We start from the raw sequence: 18,848 nt of genomic DNA on the forward strand, positions 1-18,848 counted from the left end.
AGGGAGCTGAGCCGAGTGGGTGGACCACTTCCCACCAGGGCCTCCGTGGAGCGATCGGGGCCTAGGATTCGCCTGCGAAGCATGTGTTCAAAATTAATGACTTGTAACTCGTATAAGTTTCTGCAAGAGCAGGGTTTTCAAGTTTGCCCCAGGAGGCTGAATTCAGCTTAATGGGGCCTAACCCCCCTGACAAGACTCTGATTTACATAAGAAAGGGCTCCCTGTGGGTTTTGTGTGCACTGAATCCTTCCCTATTGTTCCTTGCTAGATAGGAGGAACCCTGTGCTCTAATTTCCTTCTTAGAGGGTTGGGGGAGCCGAGGATTTGTCCAGTCAGCGCACACTGAGCTGTGAGGCCAGGTCCCTAAATGCTGGGATGTTTTAGTATGCTAAACAGACGAATCCCTCCCGCTTAGAGCCTGTTGATGGGAGAAGGTAGGGGACAGATGGTAAGGTCTGCAGGGGTTCAGCAGAGGGGGCACCTGGTGGGCTCCAGTGGCAGCTGAGAGGACTTTGCACAGACCAAGGTGGGGGCACTGGGGACCCTTGGCTGAGGGCTGGAGCTCCGCAGGGAGCAGAGGATGCCCATGCTGCTGGCTCGGGGAAGGGGTGTGAGGGAGAAGACCCCTAGAGCCAGTGAGCTTTGCCCCCTGGGTGCTGGGACATGGACCCCTGAGGCCATGGAGGGCTGCTTTCCTGCTGTCTGTGGGGCTCAGAGCGGTGAGGCCATGTTCGAGTTGGCACTGAGACGAAGCCATGGAGGGTTGGTGCTGTGACCTCACCCACACCAAATGCGGGGTCAGAACGGTCGATGCCGCTACCAGGGAGCAGGAAGAGACCAGTTTCCGTCCTTCTGGAGCTGCCGTTTTTTATTTATTAGAAGTAATGAAATAAAGGTTTATTTTTTCTTTTGATTTTTCTCACAAGAAACGTGGCTCGATATCTTTTTAGAACTAATCTTCAGTAAATGTGTCATCTTGGGAAACATGGAGGCAAAAGATCGTTCCAGCATAAAATAATTAAGTAGATTTTTCTCTTTAGAATTTTAAACTAAGTCAGTTATTTAGTGAAAGTTGTTCAGTTGTGTCTGACTCTTTGCGACCCCATGGACTATGCAGTCTGTGGAATTCTCTAGGCCAGAATAGTGGAGTGGATAGCCGTTCCCTTCTCCAGCAGGTCTTCCCAACCCAGAGATCGAACCCAGGCCTCCCGCATTGCAGGCAGATTCTTAACCAGCTCAGCCACCAGGGAACCCAAGTCAGTTATTTAACTGCCTTTTAAATTGGTTAACACTTGTATGGAATGAGCAGTATGCCCATGTGAGCATGGTGCTATGGAGGGCCCAGGCCAAAGGGACCCCACGCTGAGTGCCTCTTCCTCTGCCTCCAGGTGGAATGTGGTGGGCATCCAGGGGTCCCTGCTCAGCATCTTCGTGGAGCCCATTTACTTCTCCAGCATCATTCTGGGCAGCCTGTACCACGGGGACCACCTCTCCAGGGCCATGTACCAGCGCATCTCCAACATCGAGGACCTGCCCCCGCTGTACACCCTCAACAAGCCTCTGCTCAGTGGCAAGTACCCCCCCTTCCTGACTGCAGCGTGCAGGTCTCACGAGTAACACACCAGTGGGGGCTGCACTGAGGTGGGGGGGTGGCAGGGAGTGTTGGGCCATTCAAAAGGGGCGGAGGCAATGGATGGGTCGTTTAAGTGGGTCCCTCGAGGTTCCCCTCTCTTGCCAGTTGAAAACCTCGCCATTTACAAGGAAATTAGAGCCCAGACGCGGCACCTACGGGCTTTCTTCTCACCCGTACTCGTGCTGCTGAGTCCTTCGTCCACTGTAGAGGCTTGCAGGAGCCGTGAAGCTCCACAGGCCTCAGCTGCCCAAGATGATGCTAGGCCAGCCCACAGAGGATTCACGGCCACAGAGACGAGCTCTGCAGGAGGTCGGCAAGGGGGCTGTGTGCCCGTGGCAGGCAGTGGTGTCTCTCAGTGGGACGTGCACCTGCCTAGTGCGCCCTGGGTTACTGGTTGTTTATTGTTTTTCTTCTAGAATGTCAGTGGCTAGCAGTAAAGTGAACAAGAGCTTTTGAATTCAAGGGCCCTAACTTCTCAGTTCACCTTTACTTAAAAGGACACAGTTAAGGTATTTTTATCCTTTGGAAATCTCGCTTTACCTACTTTTAAAGCTAGAACTAAAACCCTAACCGTGAACTAGAATGCCTCTTGGTGTGTGTGTTTTGCCGTGGTCTGTGGTCTTGCTACTAGCCCATCTCTAACTGAGAAAAGCAACGTGGAGCTTTGTTTGAAAGCATGTCTCTTAGAGCACATGGATCACACGGGAATGGAGAAAAAGTTGCTCCAAATTCAGTTTCACAGCTCTCTACTGTAAACCGTTATCTTCTTAGGAGAAAAAAGATAAAAGTAGACGGATAAAATCTGATGGTAAGTTGAAATTGTAGCGTCCCTCCCGTTGAACGTACACTGGTAGATGTGAAGCAGGTGTACTTGGATGTGTGTTTGGGTGTGAATCTCACACGAGTCAGAAAACAGTTTTCCTTGTCCGGTCTGTGCTTTGTGTGTGGGGCAAGCATGCTTTGATTCAATCAGCTGTCACTTGTCTAGAGTGTTTGCAGCCACTGAGAACATCATATGTGAGAGGCGTGGTGCCGGGGGCTCCTCGGGAGTCACCGCTGCCCAGTGCCCAGTTGGGTGACTCTGGGTGTGTTGCTCCACCACCTGCTGAAGGAGTCCTGGGCACTGACCGGCTTGCTCACCCATGAAGTCCGGTGTGCTTTGATCACGTCGTCTGTGTACAGAGTGCGTCTGGATCTATGAGCACCTGCTGGAGAACAGTGTTTCACCACGTATGTTTGTTAGAAACGTGAACTTACAAATAAGGAAGACCTGTTCTTCCCTCTTCCTCCCCAGTATTGCCCTGAGGCCCACAGACACCACGCAGGGCATCTTCACAGACAAAAGGATTCAAACAGGAGAAATCTGGAGGAGAGGGTGTCGGTGTCTCAGTAACGCAGGAGGTCACACTCCTTTCAAACGGGCCCATGGCACCACCCTCAGCTTGCTCACAGGGAGTCCCCACAGTCAGTGAGTGGCCAGGTCCACCTGGGCTGTCCCCTCCCAGTCCTCCTGCTGCGCACACCTGGTGCACGGCTATGTGCCTAGCAGGTCATGCCCTGTTCGTTGCTCTTTTTCACCTCATAGTTTATCGCAGGTCATTCCCATGTTGGAACGAGAAAGCCGTGTAACAGCCATGAGAGAACGGTAGTGTCTGCAGGGAGCAAGAGAAACGGACCTGAATGCCACACAGAGAAAGGTTGAGGTGACTGAATGAGGTTCCCTGGAAACTGGAGCAGATCTAGATGGACTTATTAAAAGGTTTATCAGCAGACTGTGTTTGAAAATGCCGTCGAGGTTAAGAATGAGAATTTTACTTTAATTTCAGCATGAAAAGTGTGTGTTTAAGAAAGAACTTCCTGGAGGTGAACCTTTGCCTTGGGCACTCGCGTGATGCGCGTTCCCATCCTTCTGAATGCTCTTGTCTCTCCTTTTCAGATTAGTTTCAAATCCAGCACCTGCAAGTGCAGGGCAGCTCTGGCTGCTGGCTCTCCTCCACTGGCCCCCAGGTCTGAGTCTCTCCCTGGCCCCGCTTGCTGTCAGGCACACTGAGAGAACTCAGCGAGGAAGACCAAGAGGCTTGACTGTCGTGGTCACAGCCAGGATGCCCGGGGTCGTGGGGTGAGACCCACTATGCCGATCTCACTGCCAACAGTGTCACAAAACAGTAACACACAGAGAAAGAGCACAGGGTGGTGGGGTGAGCATGTGGGGCTCACCTACCGCCTGAACAAAAGCACAGGAAATGGAAAATTTAATGAAGCCCCAATCAGAAATAGATGATTCAATATCTGAAATTAAATAGCACTCTAGAAGCCATGGATAATAGACAGAATGACCCAGGAGAACACAGAAATGGTCCACAAGAGAGAGTAATGGAACTCACCCAACCAGAGCAGCAGACAGAAAGACAACAAAACAAAACAAAAACGAGTGGGACACATGGGGTCTCTGGGGTAACGTCAAATGTGCCAGCATTCATGTTGTAGGAGTTCTAGAAGGAGAAGGAGGGGTAAAAAGTGTATTCAAGGAAATTATGGCTGAAAACTTTTCAAACGTAAAGAAGGAAACAGATATCCAGGTACAGGAAGCACAAAAAGTCCCGAACAAGATGAACCCAATCAAACCCACACCAACACATCATTAAATTGGCAAAAGCTAAAGAATTCTTAAGGCAACAAGAGAAAAACAAGGAGTTGGTTACATGAGATTCCTGGTAAGGCTATCAGCAGCCAGAAAAGAGTGGCACAGGATATTCACAGGGCTGAAAGGGAAGAACATACAACCCAGGATATGCTTCCCAGCAAGATTAGAATAGAAGAGGAGATGAAGAATTTCTCAGACAAGCAAAAACTAGAATTCCAGCAGTACTGAATGTACCCTAAAGGAATTATTGAATGGCTTTCTCTAAATGGGAAAAGAAGTAAGAAAATATAGGAAAGAGAAAATCCCATTAGGAAGGCAAATATGGAGTAAGGCGATCACTTAAATAATCCAGTATGTAATTAAATGACCGAAAAAATATAAAAGCAACTATGACTACGATAAACCGTAAAGGAAAATAGACACATGCACCCCCAGCATTCACAGCAGCACTGTTTACAGTCGCTAAGGTATGGAGGCAACCTAAATGTCCATCGACAGATGAATGGATAAAGAAGACGTGGTGGAATGTTACTCAGCCGTAAAAAGAATGAAATAGCGCCATTTACAGCAACATGGCTGGATCTAGAGATTGTCATCTGAGTGCAGTAGCCAGACAAAGGAGGAGAAGTGATATGATACTGCTTTTGTGGACTCCAAAAAGAAACGACACAAACGGACTTATTTACAAAACAGACTCACAGACTGAGAATGAACATGTGGTTACCAAGGAGGAAGTGGGGGGAAAGGATAGTTAGGGAGTTTGGAGTGGACATGTATACACACTGTTACATTTAAAATGGATAACCAACAAGGACCCACTGTATAGCACAAGGAACTCTGCTCCATATTCTGTAATGGCCTAATTGGGAAAATAATTTAAAGAAGAATAGATACGTGTTATGTGTATTAAAAATAAATGATAAGTTAAAAAAAAAAAAAACAACCTGTGGGGCTTTCACAGAATTCACAGATAGAGATACATGAAATTCTGTTTCCTTCCTACTCCATTATTGTAGTATTCCCCATAAAAGCTCATCTTAACAAAAACAGCTGCTAATATTGAGTGGTAATTCTCTGTACTGTATTAGTTGTGTCTTTTGGGATAAAAAAATTGATTATCTGACCTTAACATAGTGAAGACTTTGCAGGGTGTGCTGCCTTCTACCTTAGGTAGTAACTTAGTTATATAAACAGTGAAAAATAAAGTACAGGAATATTGTAATTTGATTAGGAAAACAAAAAAATGAAAAAAACTAGGCTTATTTATTTATATTTTCCATAGCAAGTTATGGATTAAAATGCTACTGTCTTAAATAATGCATTTTATAGTGAGTTTTGATATTATTTGTATGCATATTCATAAACTTTTAACAGCGAGTTGATGGGAAAAGAAGTGACACTGAATAGAGTTATATATGATGATGCCCATATTTCTGTCCAGTGGCAGACATGCTTTTCAGCTTAGAACTCATAGAGTATGACAATTTCCATTCATAACAAAACAGATCAATCACAAAGAAATGAACATTTCCCCCTATTCAAACTTGGTTAATGTTTTTCACCCATTTATCAGTTCTGAGGAATTAGAAATTAGTGTGAACCCCTAATATCTGTCTGAATGACAAACATTTTAATGTATATATAATCTTGATTTAACTATTTGTAAAACAACTTATATTGTTATCAGATATAGTAAATATTCAACCATAATTGACAGCATAAAACAGTAAAGGGATAAGCATGGACGATGTAAAATATGATATCAAAAACACAAAATGTGGGGAAGGAGAGTGTAGAATGTAGCTCTTTCAGTGTGTTTGAACTTAAATGACTTATCAGTGTACACCTAGTAGATATAATTATGGGTCAACACATATGAACCCCAAGGTAACAACAAATCCAAAAGCTACAATAGACTCACAAAAATCAAAAAGAAAGGAACCTAAGCATTGCTTTTGTTTAGTCACTCTTTTGTGACCCCATGGATTGCAGTCATACTACTAAAGAAAATCACCAGAGCATGACAGGAGAAGCAAAAAGAAGAAAAGAACGTAGAAGAACTATGAAAACAACTGGAAAACTAGTAACAGAAGGGCAATAAAAACGTACATATCAGTAATTACTTTAAGTGTTGATGGACTAAATACTCTGATTAAAGGACATAGGGTGGTAATTGGATAATAAACAGACCCTTCAATATGCTGCCTACAAGAGACTCACTTCAGGGTAAAACACAGACAGACAGAAAGGGGATGGAAAAAGATATATAAATAGAGACAACAAGAAAAAGGAGATAGCAATACTCATATCAAACAAAGTAGACTTTAAAACAAAGACTATTTACAAAGACAAAGAATGGCATTATACAGTGATAAAGGAAATCAATACAAGAGGAAGATATAACATTCTTTAACCACGTATTGACTAGAGATAATACGCCTTTTGTTACCTGAATGTTATTAACTGGAGTGTTTCAATATTTACTTATATAACAAATTGCCAGCCACAGGAATTAGTTTCTGCAAAAAACCCTCAGTCAATAATATGTTAACATATACAGGAGCACCTAAATTTATAAAGCAAATACTAACAGGTGTAAAGGAGCAAACTGACAACAATACAATAATAGATGACTTTAACCTTCCACTGACACCAGTGGACAGATCAGAAAGAAAATCAGTGAGGCAGAGGCGGTCTTAAATTACAGACTAGACTGGTTGGGCTTGATTGATATCTATAAGACATTATGTCCCAAACCAGGAGAACATGCATTCTTCTAAGTGCACATGGAATGTTCTCCAGAATAGATTACATACTACGTCACACAACGAACTTCAGCAGTCTTAGAGGGCAGAAATTACATCAGATTTTTTTTCTGCCCATAGTAGTATGAAACTAGAAATCAACCACTGATAGAGAAACAGAAAACAAATCTGTGGACACAAAACAACATGCTACTAAAAAAACAATGGGTCAGTGATGAAATCAAAGAGGAAATCAGAAAATAAATGAAAATGGAACACAACTTTCCAAAATATATGGCATGCAGCAAAAGTAGCACTAAAGGCCAATTCATGGCAACACAGCCCTTCCTCAGGTAGGAAGAAAAAGTTCAAGTAAACAACTTAAGCTGCCATCTAAAAATTTAGAAAAAGAACAAATGATGCCCAAAATCAGAAGGAAGGAAGTAATAAAGATCAGAGAGAGAAATTTAAACATAGTTTTTAAAAAGCAATAGAAAAGATAAACGAAAGCCAGAGCTGGTTTTTTGGTACAGACACACAAAGTTGATAACTTTTAGTCAGACTCATCAAGAAGACAAGAGAGAGGATCCAAATAAACAAGATAAGTGAAAGAGGGGAAATGGCAAAAAATACCACAAAAATACAAAAGATCATAAGAGTACTGTGAATGGTTATATGCCAACAAATTGGACAATCTAGAAGAAGTGGACAAATTTCTATAAGCACACAGCCTGGCAAGATGGAGTCAAGAATAAACAGACAATTTGAATAGACCAGTCACTAGAAGTGAAATTGAATTTTTAATTAGAAAAAAAAACTAGCAAACAAAAGTTCAAGACCTGACAGGGGAATTCTACCAAACATACAAAGGAGAACTTCCACGAATCCTTCTTAAACTATTCCCCAAAATTGAAGAGGATGAAACACTCCCAAACTGATTCTATGAGGCCACCATTGCCCTGATGCTAAAACCAAAGATGCTATAAAGAAACAAAACTTTGAGCCAATATCTTCGATGAATATAGATGGAAAATTCCCCAACAAAATATTAGCAAGCCAAATCCAGCAATACATTAAAATCCAGCAATTTGACCATCATGTATCATGGTCAAATTGATTTACTTTAGGGTCACAAGGATGGTTTAATGTTCACATGTCAGTCAATGTGATATATACCACATTAACAAAATGAAAGAGAAAAATCATATGATCATCTCAATAGACTCAAGCATTTGAAAAAATTCAGTGTGCATTCATGATTAAAGCTTTCATTAAAGTGAGCATAGAGGGAACATAGCTCAACTATATAAAGGTCATTTACAGCAAACCCACAGCCAATATAATAATGGTAAAAAGCTGAAAGCTTTCCTATTAAATTCAGAAAGAACACAAGTGGAAATACTCTTGCCACTTCTATTTAATACACTTTTGGAAGTCTTCGCCACAGCAGTCAGACAAGAAAAAGAAATAGAAGGTACCTAGGTTGGAAGGGAAGAGGTAAAACTCACTGTTTGCAGATGATCTGATAATCTCTACAGAGAACCCTAAAGTCTCCACCCAAATACTATTATAACTAATAAGTGAATTCAGCAAGGTTGCAGAAGCCAAGATTACTATCAGTTCAGTTCAGTTCAGTTCAGTTGCTCAGTCGTGTCCCACTCTTTGCGACCCCATGAATCGCAGCACGCTAGGCCTCCCTGTCCATCACCAACTCCCGGAGTTCACTCAGAATCACGTCCATCGAGTCAGTGATGCCATCCAGCCATCTCATCCTCTGTCGTCCCCTTCTCCTGCCCCCAATCCCTCCCAGCATCAGAGTCTTTTCCAATGAGTCAACTCTTCGAATGAGGTGACCAAAGTACTGGAGTTTCAGCTTCAGCATCATTCCCTCCAAAGAAATCCCAGGGCCCATCTCCTTCAGAATGGACTGGCTGGATCTCCCTGCAGTCCCAGGCACTCTCAGGAGTCTTCCCCAACACCACAGTTTCCTTGCAGTCCCAGGCACTCTCAGAAGTCTTCCCCAACACCACGGTTTCCTTGCAGTCCAGGCACTCTCAGGAGTCTTCCCCAACACCACAGTTTCCTCACAGCCCAGGCACTCTCAGGAGTCTCTCCAACACCTCAGTTCAGAAGCATTGATCCTTCAGCGCCCGCTGACAGTGACTTCCCAGGCGGTGCAGGTAGTGAGGAGCCCACCTGTCAGTGCAGGAGACATGAGAGGTGCGGTTTCAGTCCCCAGGTTGGGAAGATCCCCTGCAGGAGGGCATGGCAACCCACTCCAGTTTTCTTGCCTGGAAACCCCATGGACGGAGGAGCCTGGCAGCACACAGCACACACACTAATAATAAAGTATCAGAAAGAGGAAATTGAAAAAGAATTCCATTTAAAATGCATCAAAAAGAATAAAATACCTAGAAGTATTTTCTTCTAGGAGAAATCAAGGAGAAAAAAATAAACTTAACCAAGGATCTGAAAGACCTGAAAATTATAAAGCATTGATGAAGGAAATTGAGGGTGATGCTCTTTGATTGGAAGTATTAATATTATTAAAATGGCCATTCTATCCAAAGACAGCTACAGATACAATGCAGTCTCTATCAAAATGCCCATGACATTTTCCAGATCTAGATCAAATAATCTTAAAATTCTCTGGAACCACAAAAGACCCTGAATTGGCAAGACAATCTTGAGAAAAAAGAATAAAACTTGAGGAATCGTGCTTCCTGACTTCAGACTATACAACAAAGCTACATTAATCAAAACAGTGTTGAATTGGCACAAAAAGAGATGCATAGATCAGTGGAACAGAATAGAGAGCCCTGAAACTAACCCACACACCTGTAATCAATTAATCTTTGAGGAGGGAAGCAAGAATATACAATAGAGAAAAGACAGTCTCTTCAGCAAGTGGTGTTAGGAAAGCTGGACAGCCGCCTGCAGTCAGTGAATTAGAACACACCCTCACACCATACCCAAAAATAAACTCAAAATGGTTTCTAAAGACCTAATTGTAAGAACTGAAACCATAAAACTCCTAGAAGAGAACCTAGGTGGAACCCTCTTTGATAAAGGTCATAGCAGTATTTTCTTGGATCAGTCTCTGAAGAGGAAAGAAATAAAAGCAAAATTAAACAAATGGGACCTAATTAAACTTAAAAGCTTTTGCATAGCAAAGGAAACCATCAACAAGATGAAAAGACAACCTACCAACTGGGAGAAAATATTTGCTAATGATACAACTGATCAGAGGTTAATATCCAATGTGTACAAAAAGTGCATACAACTCAGTACTAAAAAAACAAACAAAATTTGGGCTGAAATCCTGAACAGACATTTTTCTAAAGAAGACATGGATGGTCAACAGGAAGAGATGCCCAGAATCACTAGTTATTATTGCTGTTGTTGAGTCGCTCAGTCGTATCTGATTCTTTGTAACCCCATGAACTGCAGCATGCCAGGCTTCCCTGTCCTTTACCGTCTCCCCGAGTTTGCTCAAGCTCATGTCCGTTGAGTTGGTGATGCCATCCAACCATCTTGTCCTCTGTTGCCTCTTTCTCGCAGTGTCCTCAATCTTTCCCAGCATCAGAGTCTTCTCTAATGAGTCAGCTCATCGCATCTGGTACCCAAAGTATTGGAGCTTCAGCAACAGTCCTTCCAATGAATATTCAGGGTTGATTTCCTTTAGGATTGACTGGTTTGATCTCCTTGCTGTCCAAGGGACTCAACAGTCTTCTTCATGCCCACAATTTGAAATCATCAATTCTTGGCGCTTAGCCTTCTTTATGATCCAACTCTTACATCCATACAAGATTACTGGAAAAACCATAGCTTTGACTTGGTTGGCAAAGAGATGTCTCTGCTTTTTAATACACTATCTAGATTTGTCACAACTTTCCTTCCAAGGAGCAAGCATCTTTTAATTTCACGGCTGCAGTCACCATCCACAGTGATTTTGGAGCCCAAGTAAATAAAGTCTGTCACTGTTTCCATTGTTTCCGCATCCATTTGCCAAAAAGTGATGGGACCAGATGCTATGATCTTAGTTTTTTGAATGTTGAGTTTCAAGCCAACTTTTTCACTCTCCTCTTCGCCTTCTACCATTAGAGTTGTATCATCTGCATATCTGAGGTTGTTGATATTTCTCTCGAAAGTCTTGATTCCAACTTGTGATTCATCCAGCCTGGCATTTCGCATGATATACTCTGCATAAAAGTTAAATAAACAGGGTGACAATATACAGCCTTGACGTACTCCTTTCCCAATTTGGAACCAGTCTGTTGTTCCAAGTCTGGTTCTAACTGTTGATTCTTGACCTGCATACATATTTCTCAAGAGGCAGGTAAGGTGGTCTGGTATTCCTACCTCTTTAAGAATTTACCACTGTTTCTTGTGATCCACACAGTCAAGCTTTAACATAGTCTGTGAAGCAAAAGTAGATGTGTTTTCTGGAATTCCCTTGCTTTCTCAATGATCCACTGAATGTTGTCTATTTAATCTCTCATTCCCTTGCCTATTCTGAATCCAGCTTGTACATCTGGAAGTTCTCAGTTTGTGTACTACTGAAGCCTAGCTTGAAGGATTTTTAACATTACCTTGCTAACATGTGAAATGAGTGCAATTGTACAGTAGTTTGAACATTCTTTGGCATTGCCATTTTTGCAATTGGAATGAAAACTGACCTTTCTCAGTCCTGTGGCCCCTGCTGAGTTTTCCAAATTTGCTGATATATTAAGTGTAGCACTTTGACAATATCATCTTTTAGGAGTTGAAATAGCTCAGCTGAAATCCCATCCCCTCAACTAGCTTTGCAGAGAAGGCAATGGCACACCACTCCAGTACTCTTGCCTGGAAAATCCCATGGACAGAGGAACCTGGTAGGCTGCAGTCCATGGGGTCGCTAAGAGTCAGACATGACTGAGCGACTTCCCTTTCACTTTTCAGTTTCATGCATTGGAGAAGGCAATGGCAACCCACTCCAGTGTTCTTGTCTGGAGAATCCCAGGGATGGGGAGCCTGGTGGGCTGCTGTCTATGGGGTCGCACAGAGTCAGACACGACTGAAGCGACTTAGCAGCAGCCGCAACTAGCTTTGTTTGTAGTGATGCTTCCAAAGGCCCACTAGACTTCATCCTCCAGGATGGCTCTAGGTGAGTGACCATACCATCAAGGTTATCTGGGTCATTAAGACCTTTTTTGTATAGTTGTGTGTATTCTTGCCACCTCTTAATATCTTCTGCTTCTGTTAGGTCCATACCGTTTCTGTCCTTTATTGTGCCCATCCTTGGATGAAATGTTCCTTTGGTATCTCCAGTTTTCTTGAAGAGATCTCTAGTCTTCCCCAGTCTGTTGTTTCCTCTCTTTCTCTGCACTGGTAACCTAAGAAGGCATTCCTGTCTGTCCTTGCTGTTCTCTGGAACTGTGCCTTCACTTGGGCGTATTTTCCCCTTTCTCCTTTGCCTTTCTTCTCTTATTTTCTCAGCTATTTGTAAGGCCTCCTCAGACAACCACTTTGCTCTCTTGCATTTCTGTTTCTTTGGGATGATTTTGGTCATCCTGTACAATGTTAGGAGCCTCTGTTCATAGTTCTTCAGGCACTCTTATCAGATCTAATCCCTTGAATCTATTTCTCACTTCCACTGTATAATCATATGGGATTTGATTTAGGTCATACCTGAATGCCCTAGTAGTTTTCCCTGCTTTCTTCAATTTAAGCCTGAATTTTGCAATAAGGAGCTCATTATCTGAACCATAGTCAGCTCTTGGTCTTGTTTTTGCTGACTGTATAGAGCTTTTTCATCTTCTGCCGTAAAGAATATACTCAGTCTGATTTCGGTATTGACTATCTGGCGATATCCGTGTATAGAGTCATCTCTTGTGTTCTTAGAAAAGGATGTTTGCTAATGACCAGTGTGTCCTCTTGGCAAAACTGTTAGCTTTTGCCCCACTTCATTTTGTACTCCCAAGTCCAAACTTGCCTGTTATTCCAAGTATCTTTTGACTTCCTGCTTTGCATTCCTGTCCCCTCAGATGAAAAGAACATGGTTTTTTTTTTTTTTTTTTTTTTGGTGTTAGTTCTAGAAGGTCTTGTAGATCTTCATAGAACTGTTCAGCTTATTCAGCTTTAGTGGTTGGGGCATAGACTTGGATTACTGTGATGTTGAATGGTTGCATTGGAAATGAACTGAGTTCATTCTGTCATTTTTGAGATTGTACCCAAGTACTGCATTTAGGACTCTTGTTCACTTTGAGGGGTCCTCCATTTCTTCTAAGGGATTCTTGCCCACACCGGTAGATATAATGGCACATGGAGGACTTGAACCCTGTCTGAGGTGCGTCCCGTGGAGCTGCATGTTCTGTGTCTGTCCTGGGATCTGCTGCCCTGCCCTGCCCAGATGTCCTTTTCCCCCTGCACCAGAGTTGGAGCTCCCCTCTCATCCTCAGGGCATGTTGCTTGGGGTGGGGGCACTTTCCCTTCCACCCACCAGCCCTGTTGTCCTTGGGATGAGGCTGGCTTGATCCCCTGTCCTCTGGGCCAGGTTGTCAGCAGCGTGCATTTCACCTTGTGGACCGGAGCACCCAGTATTTCGCCTAAGTTGGTGCTTTAAACACCCCCCACCCCAAGCTGGTGTAAGAAGGGGGTCTGATTTGGCCTGAGGTCCACCAGGTGGAGCCCACAGTCTCACAATCTGTGTCTGGGGTTGGGGAGCTGAAGATGACAGAATGGGTGTGTGTGGCTGCCTTGCCCTCACAGACTCATGTTTCCCATTGGTTCCCACCCCCTCCATCAGCCCAGGGGAAATGAGATGGACATCCCCAGGTGCTCCACTCCAGGGCCTGCAGGCCCGGGACACACGGCCTGGCCGACGGACTGAGTGGCCATTACTGTGCTGTGCACTTGATTTCCTTCCCCTTTAGCTCTGCTCGGGGTTTCGTGTGTTTGCAGAATGAAGGCCACACTCAGTCCAGATTGTAACTACACGTTGTCCTGGCCATTTAATGAGTGAACAGTAGCCTCTGTAACAGGAGCCCTGGTCCCCTAGGCATCCGTCACTCTTCACTGTGTGTGTGATGCATCTGATCACACCGTGTGTGGCACAGGAAGCACCCTTACAAGGGAAGCAAGAGAAGTACCAGCGCCGCCAGCCAAGTTTCCTGTTTCCCTTGTGTCAGTTACTAGGCCAGTTCAGTTTTTCATGCTTTTGCTCTAAAAGCTCTGACTCAGCATGCTGGATATACAGCAGCAGAGACACTCTCAGGACCACCAAGCTTTTGCTGCTTTTACTGTTTTCTGCACAGTAGCCTGTGGTTAGCTCGTTACCCCAGTTCTCACTTTGCAGCCCCGGAAACACAAGCTCCTTCTGGGTGTCTGTCCTGCGGGAGTATTGACCCCACAGACTTACAGACAGGATCTCCTGGGCCCATGTGGGCTCCCTGCCCTAAGAAAGTACATGGCTGGTGCTAAACCTTGGACTGCCTGCTGTCTTGTAGCTTTATTTTCTCCATTCTTGCTAAAGATGGTAGTTTATTTAACTTAGAATATGAAAAGTATTTATGGAGTTTTCCTGGTGGCTCAGACGGTAAACAATCTGCCTACAATGCAGGAGACGTGGGTTCGATCCCTGAGGTGGTATGATCCCCTGAAGGAGGAAGTGGCTACTCACTTCAGTATTCTTGCCTGGAGAATCTCATGGACAGAGAAGCCTGGCAGGCTATAGTCCATGGGATTGCAAACAGTTGGACATGACTGAGTGACTAGCACTTTCATGTGAAAAATATTTATACAGTTAGTTAACCGACCATGTCTAGTTTTAATGTAAAATGTTGCAATTCTAAGGTTTAAGTATTACTGAAGAGTAACCCTTGATTTTGATCTTATGTCGAGGAGTCATGGAATTGCCAAAGAAAATAATGTAAGCAAAAACAAGACCGAGAGCTGATTGTGGCACAGATCATGAACTCCTTATTGCCAAATTCAGACTTAAATTGAAGAAAGTAGGGAAAACCACTAATCATTCAGTATGACCTAAATCAAATCCCTTATGATTATACAATGGAAGTGAGAAATAGATTTAAGGGACTAGATCTGATAGAGTACCTGATGAACTATGGACGGAGGTTCGTGACATTGTACAAGAGACAGGGATCAAGACCATCCCCATGGAAAAGAAATGCACAAAAGCAAAATGGCTGTCTGGGGAGGCCTTACAAATAGCTGTGAAAAGAAGAGAAGTGAAAAGCAAAGGAGAAAAGGAAAGATATAAGCATCTGAATGCAGAGTTCCAAAGAATAGCAAGAAGAGATAAGAAAGCCTTCCACAGCAATCAATGCAAAGAAATAGAGGAAAACAACAGAATGGGAAAGACTAGAGATCTCGTCAAGAAAATTAGAGATACCAAGGGAACATTTCATGCAAAGATGGGCTCGACAAAGGACAGAAATGGTATGGACCTAACAGAAGCAGAAGATATTAAGAAGAGGTGGCAAGAATACACAGAAGAACTGTACAAAAAAGATCTTCATGACCAAGATAATCACGATGGTGTGATCACTGACCTAGAGCCAGACATCCTGGAATGTGAAGTCATGTGGGCCTTAGAAAGCATCACTACAAACAAAGCTAGTGGAAGTGATGGAATTCCAGTTGAGCTATTTCAAATCCTGAAAGATGATGCTGTAAAAGTGCTGCACTCAATATGTTAGCAAATTTGGAAAACTCAGCAATGGCCACAGGACTGGAAAAGGTCAGTTTTCATTCCAATCCCAAAGAAAGGCAGTGCCAAAGAATGCTCAAACTACCACACAATTGCACTCATCTCACACACTAGTAAAGTAATGCTCAAAATTCTCCAAGCCAGGCTTCAGCAATACGTGAACTGTGAACTTCCAGTTGTTCAAGCTGGTTTTAGAAAAGGCAGAGGAACCAGAGATCAAATTGCCAACATCCGCTGAATCATCGAAAAAGCAAGAGAGTTCAAGAAAAACATCTATTTCTGCTTTATTGACTATGCCAAAGCTTTTGTGTGGATCACAATAAACTATGGAAAAGTCTTCAAGAGATGGGAATACCAGACCACCTGACCTGCCTCTTGAGAAACCTGTATGCAGGTCAGGAAGCAACAGTTAGAAGTGGACATGGAACAACAGACTGGTTCCAAATAGGAAAAGGAGTACGTCAAGGCTGTATATTGTCACCCTGCTTCTTTAACTTATATGCAGAGTACATCATGAGAAACACTGGGCTGGAAGAAGCACAAGGTGGAATCAAGACTGTGGGGAGAAATATCAATAACCTCAGATATGCAGATGACACCACCCTTATGGCAGAAAGTGAAGAGGAACTCAAAAGCCTCTTGATGAAAGTGAAAGAGGAGAGTGAAAAAGTTGGCTTAAAGCTCAACATTCAGAAAACGAAGATCATGGCATCTGGTCACATCACTTCATGGGAAATAGATGGGGAAACAGTGGAAACAGTGTCAGACTTTATTTTTTTGGGCTCCAAAATCACTGCAGATGGTGACTGCAGCCATGAAATTAAAAGATGCTTACTCCTTGCAAGGAAAGTTATGACCAACCTAGACAGCATAATAAAAAGCAGAGACATTCCTTTGCCAACAAAGGTCTGTCTAGTCAAGGCTATGGTTTTTCCAGTAGTCATGTATGGATGTGAGAGTTGGACTGTGAAGAAGGCTGAGTGCCGAAGAATTGATGCTTTTGAACTGTGGTGTTGGAGAAGACTTTTGAGAGTCCCTTGGACTGCAAGGAGATCCAACCAGTCCATTCTACAGGAGATCAGCCCTGGGATTTCTTTGGAAGGAATGATACTAAGGCTGAAACTCCAGTACTTTGGCCACCTCATGCGAAGAGTTGACTCATTGGAAAAGACTCTGATGCTGGGAGGGATTGGGGGCAGGAGGAGAAGGGGACAACAGAGGATGAGATGGCTGGATGGCATCATCGATTTGATGGACGTGAGTTTGAGTGAACTCTGGGAGTTGGCGATGGACAGGGAGGCCTGGCATGCTGCGATTCACGGGGTCGCAAGGAGTTGGACACGAGTGAGCGACTGAACTGAACTGAAGTGATCCATTCATTCACAGAAGATTGTGTCCCATTATGAGATTCCCCACAAGTTGTACCTAAACAGACCGCCTTTCTTCCCCGAGCCACTCTTCCTGACTCTGTCCTCAAGAGGCTGTGGCCTTGAGTGCACCCAGTGCTGGCCAGGGGACCTGCAGAACCACCTGCATCTGCGCACGTGTGCTCGGGACAGCTGCCCCAGACCCAGCAGCTGATGAAACTGCCTGAGGCGGCCCCAGCTCGCAGGGTAGAAGCAGCCTGGGGGCAGAGGGTTGGTGTCGAGGATGTGCTGCCCTGGGACACCCAGAACGAAGCCAGAGCTTCCCTGGTGGGAGTCCTGCCCACAGTGAGGCTCCCGTGCCAACATTCAGACAGGGGCCAAGCTGGACTCTGGACTCTTGGTCTAGACGGACGTGGGTCCAGGCTCTCCCTGTACGTGCAGGCCCTTCCCAGAAAGAGGCTCAGGAGGCCATGCCAGCTGCCTCTGTTCATCAACCAAGATGTTTACTCACAAACGTGAATGAATGGCCATCAAACTTCTGAGGAAAATAAACACAGAAGAGAGTGATCTATATGAGAAAACACAACCGAGAGAAAGTAACTCTGAGAACAGAGAGGATGTAAGGAATAAGCCTTATGAATACGTGTTTTTAGTAAGTACAGAGATCACACGTTAATTCGAAGGTCTGGAAAGCACTTGTGTAACACATACTAAGGCAGGCAGCAGTGATCAGTGATGTGGTGTCGGGCTGCTGGTGGCTGCCGTGGCGGAGGAGCAGGGATGGGGCAGACTCTGGGGCCAGAGGCTCAGTTTATTGAGGGTTTGCTCACTCTGTGAGATGTCCAATAATTTAGTTAAAACATTTATGGGAAGTGAAATCATTCAGGGCTCATGTCTTAGAATGAAAAAAAAACGATTCAGCAGTTTCACGGAGAAGGCAGAAACCTTGAAAAAAACCATGAAGATTTTCTCGGAACTGGGTCTGTCTGCCTAGCGACTGTCGAGTCCCCCAGGCCGAGCTGGAGGCAGGCTGCTGGGGAGCAGCAGCCCTGGGCACCGGTGGGGGCCTGCACAGGGGACTGGCCTTGCTGGGCGGATTCTGCAGGCGGGTGCTGTGTACACCTGAGGAGACAGGCAGGTCGGCGGGCTGGGGCTGCAGGAGAAGCCACCGGAGGCCAGGACCAGCGCACCTCTGCTCTGTGCGTGCGGTGGTTCTCCACTCGGCCCCACTGAGGGCTCTCACCGCTCCCATGAGGCTCTTCACTGCCTCTGGGAGGAGGGCGTGCAGCCAGTCAGGCAGCTGGACCCCCTGCGTGGGGCTTGGACAAAGCCCTCAGAGGTGGCCACTGTAGCCAGGAGGACTTGTGAGTCAGAACAAGTAGCAGGGCCAGGCAGTTCTGTGGGCAGATGACTCGAGGGGATGTGCACCTCTTATTCTGTACTCTTTCCTGGGGACAAATCATCATTTTTCAAGTGTTCACTTGCTGACCTGAAGTCACTCTGGCAGTCACCTCAGAAGGGCAGGTGACCCAGGGTGGAGTGCTCCCAGCACGAGCTCCCTTCTGGTGCCCAGTACCTATCCTCTGCTGTGGCAATCCCGCCCCCCCACCGACTACCTGGGGAAGACACACTGGGCAGCCAGCCCGGGGGTTCCATTGTGGGGTCTGTAAAATACCCGGGTCTTCAGGAAGCTCCACCCAGTGCTATCCAAGTGTGGATTCAGACGCCAGCACCCACCAGGCAGTGGAGG

The 18,848-nt window shown here is 44.7% G+C and overlaps 1 protein-coding gene across 6 annotated transcripts in view; it reads left to right on the forward strand.

Annotated features, from left to right (window-relative positions):
• ADARB1 (adenosine deaminase, RNA specific B1) overlaps window positions 1-18,848 on the forward strand; it is a 117,707-nt gene that overhangs the window by 89,856 nt on the left and 9,003 nt on the right. For 5 of the 6 annotated variants that reach the window (XM_027547750.1, XM_027547791.1, XM_027547760.1 and 2 more), the window contains one exon: window positions 1,389-1,570. In XM_027547750.1, coding sequence (XP_027403551.1) covers window positions 1,389-1,570 — 182 coding nt within the window. Of the gene's footprint in view, window positions 1-1,388; window positions 1,571-2,049; window positions 2,143-18,848 lie in introns of all 6 variants that reach the window. The other variant, XR_003511953.1, reaches the window with a different exon arrangement.

This window comes from Bos indicus x Bos taurus, chromosome 1, assembly GCF_003369695.1.
Source record: "Bos indicus x Bos taurus breed Angus x Brahman F1 hybrid chromosome 1, Bos_hybrid_MaternalHap_v2.0, whole genome shotgun sequence".
Taxonomy (NCBI): Eukaryota; Metazoa; Chordata; class Mammalia; order Artiodactyla; family Bovidae; genus Bos; species Bos indicus x Bos taurus.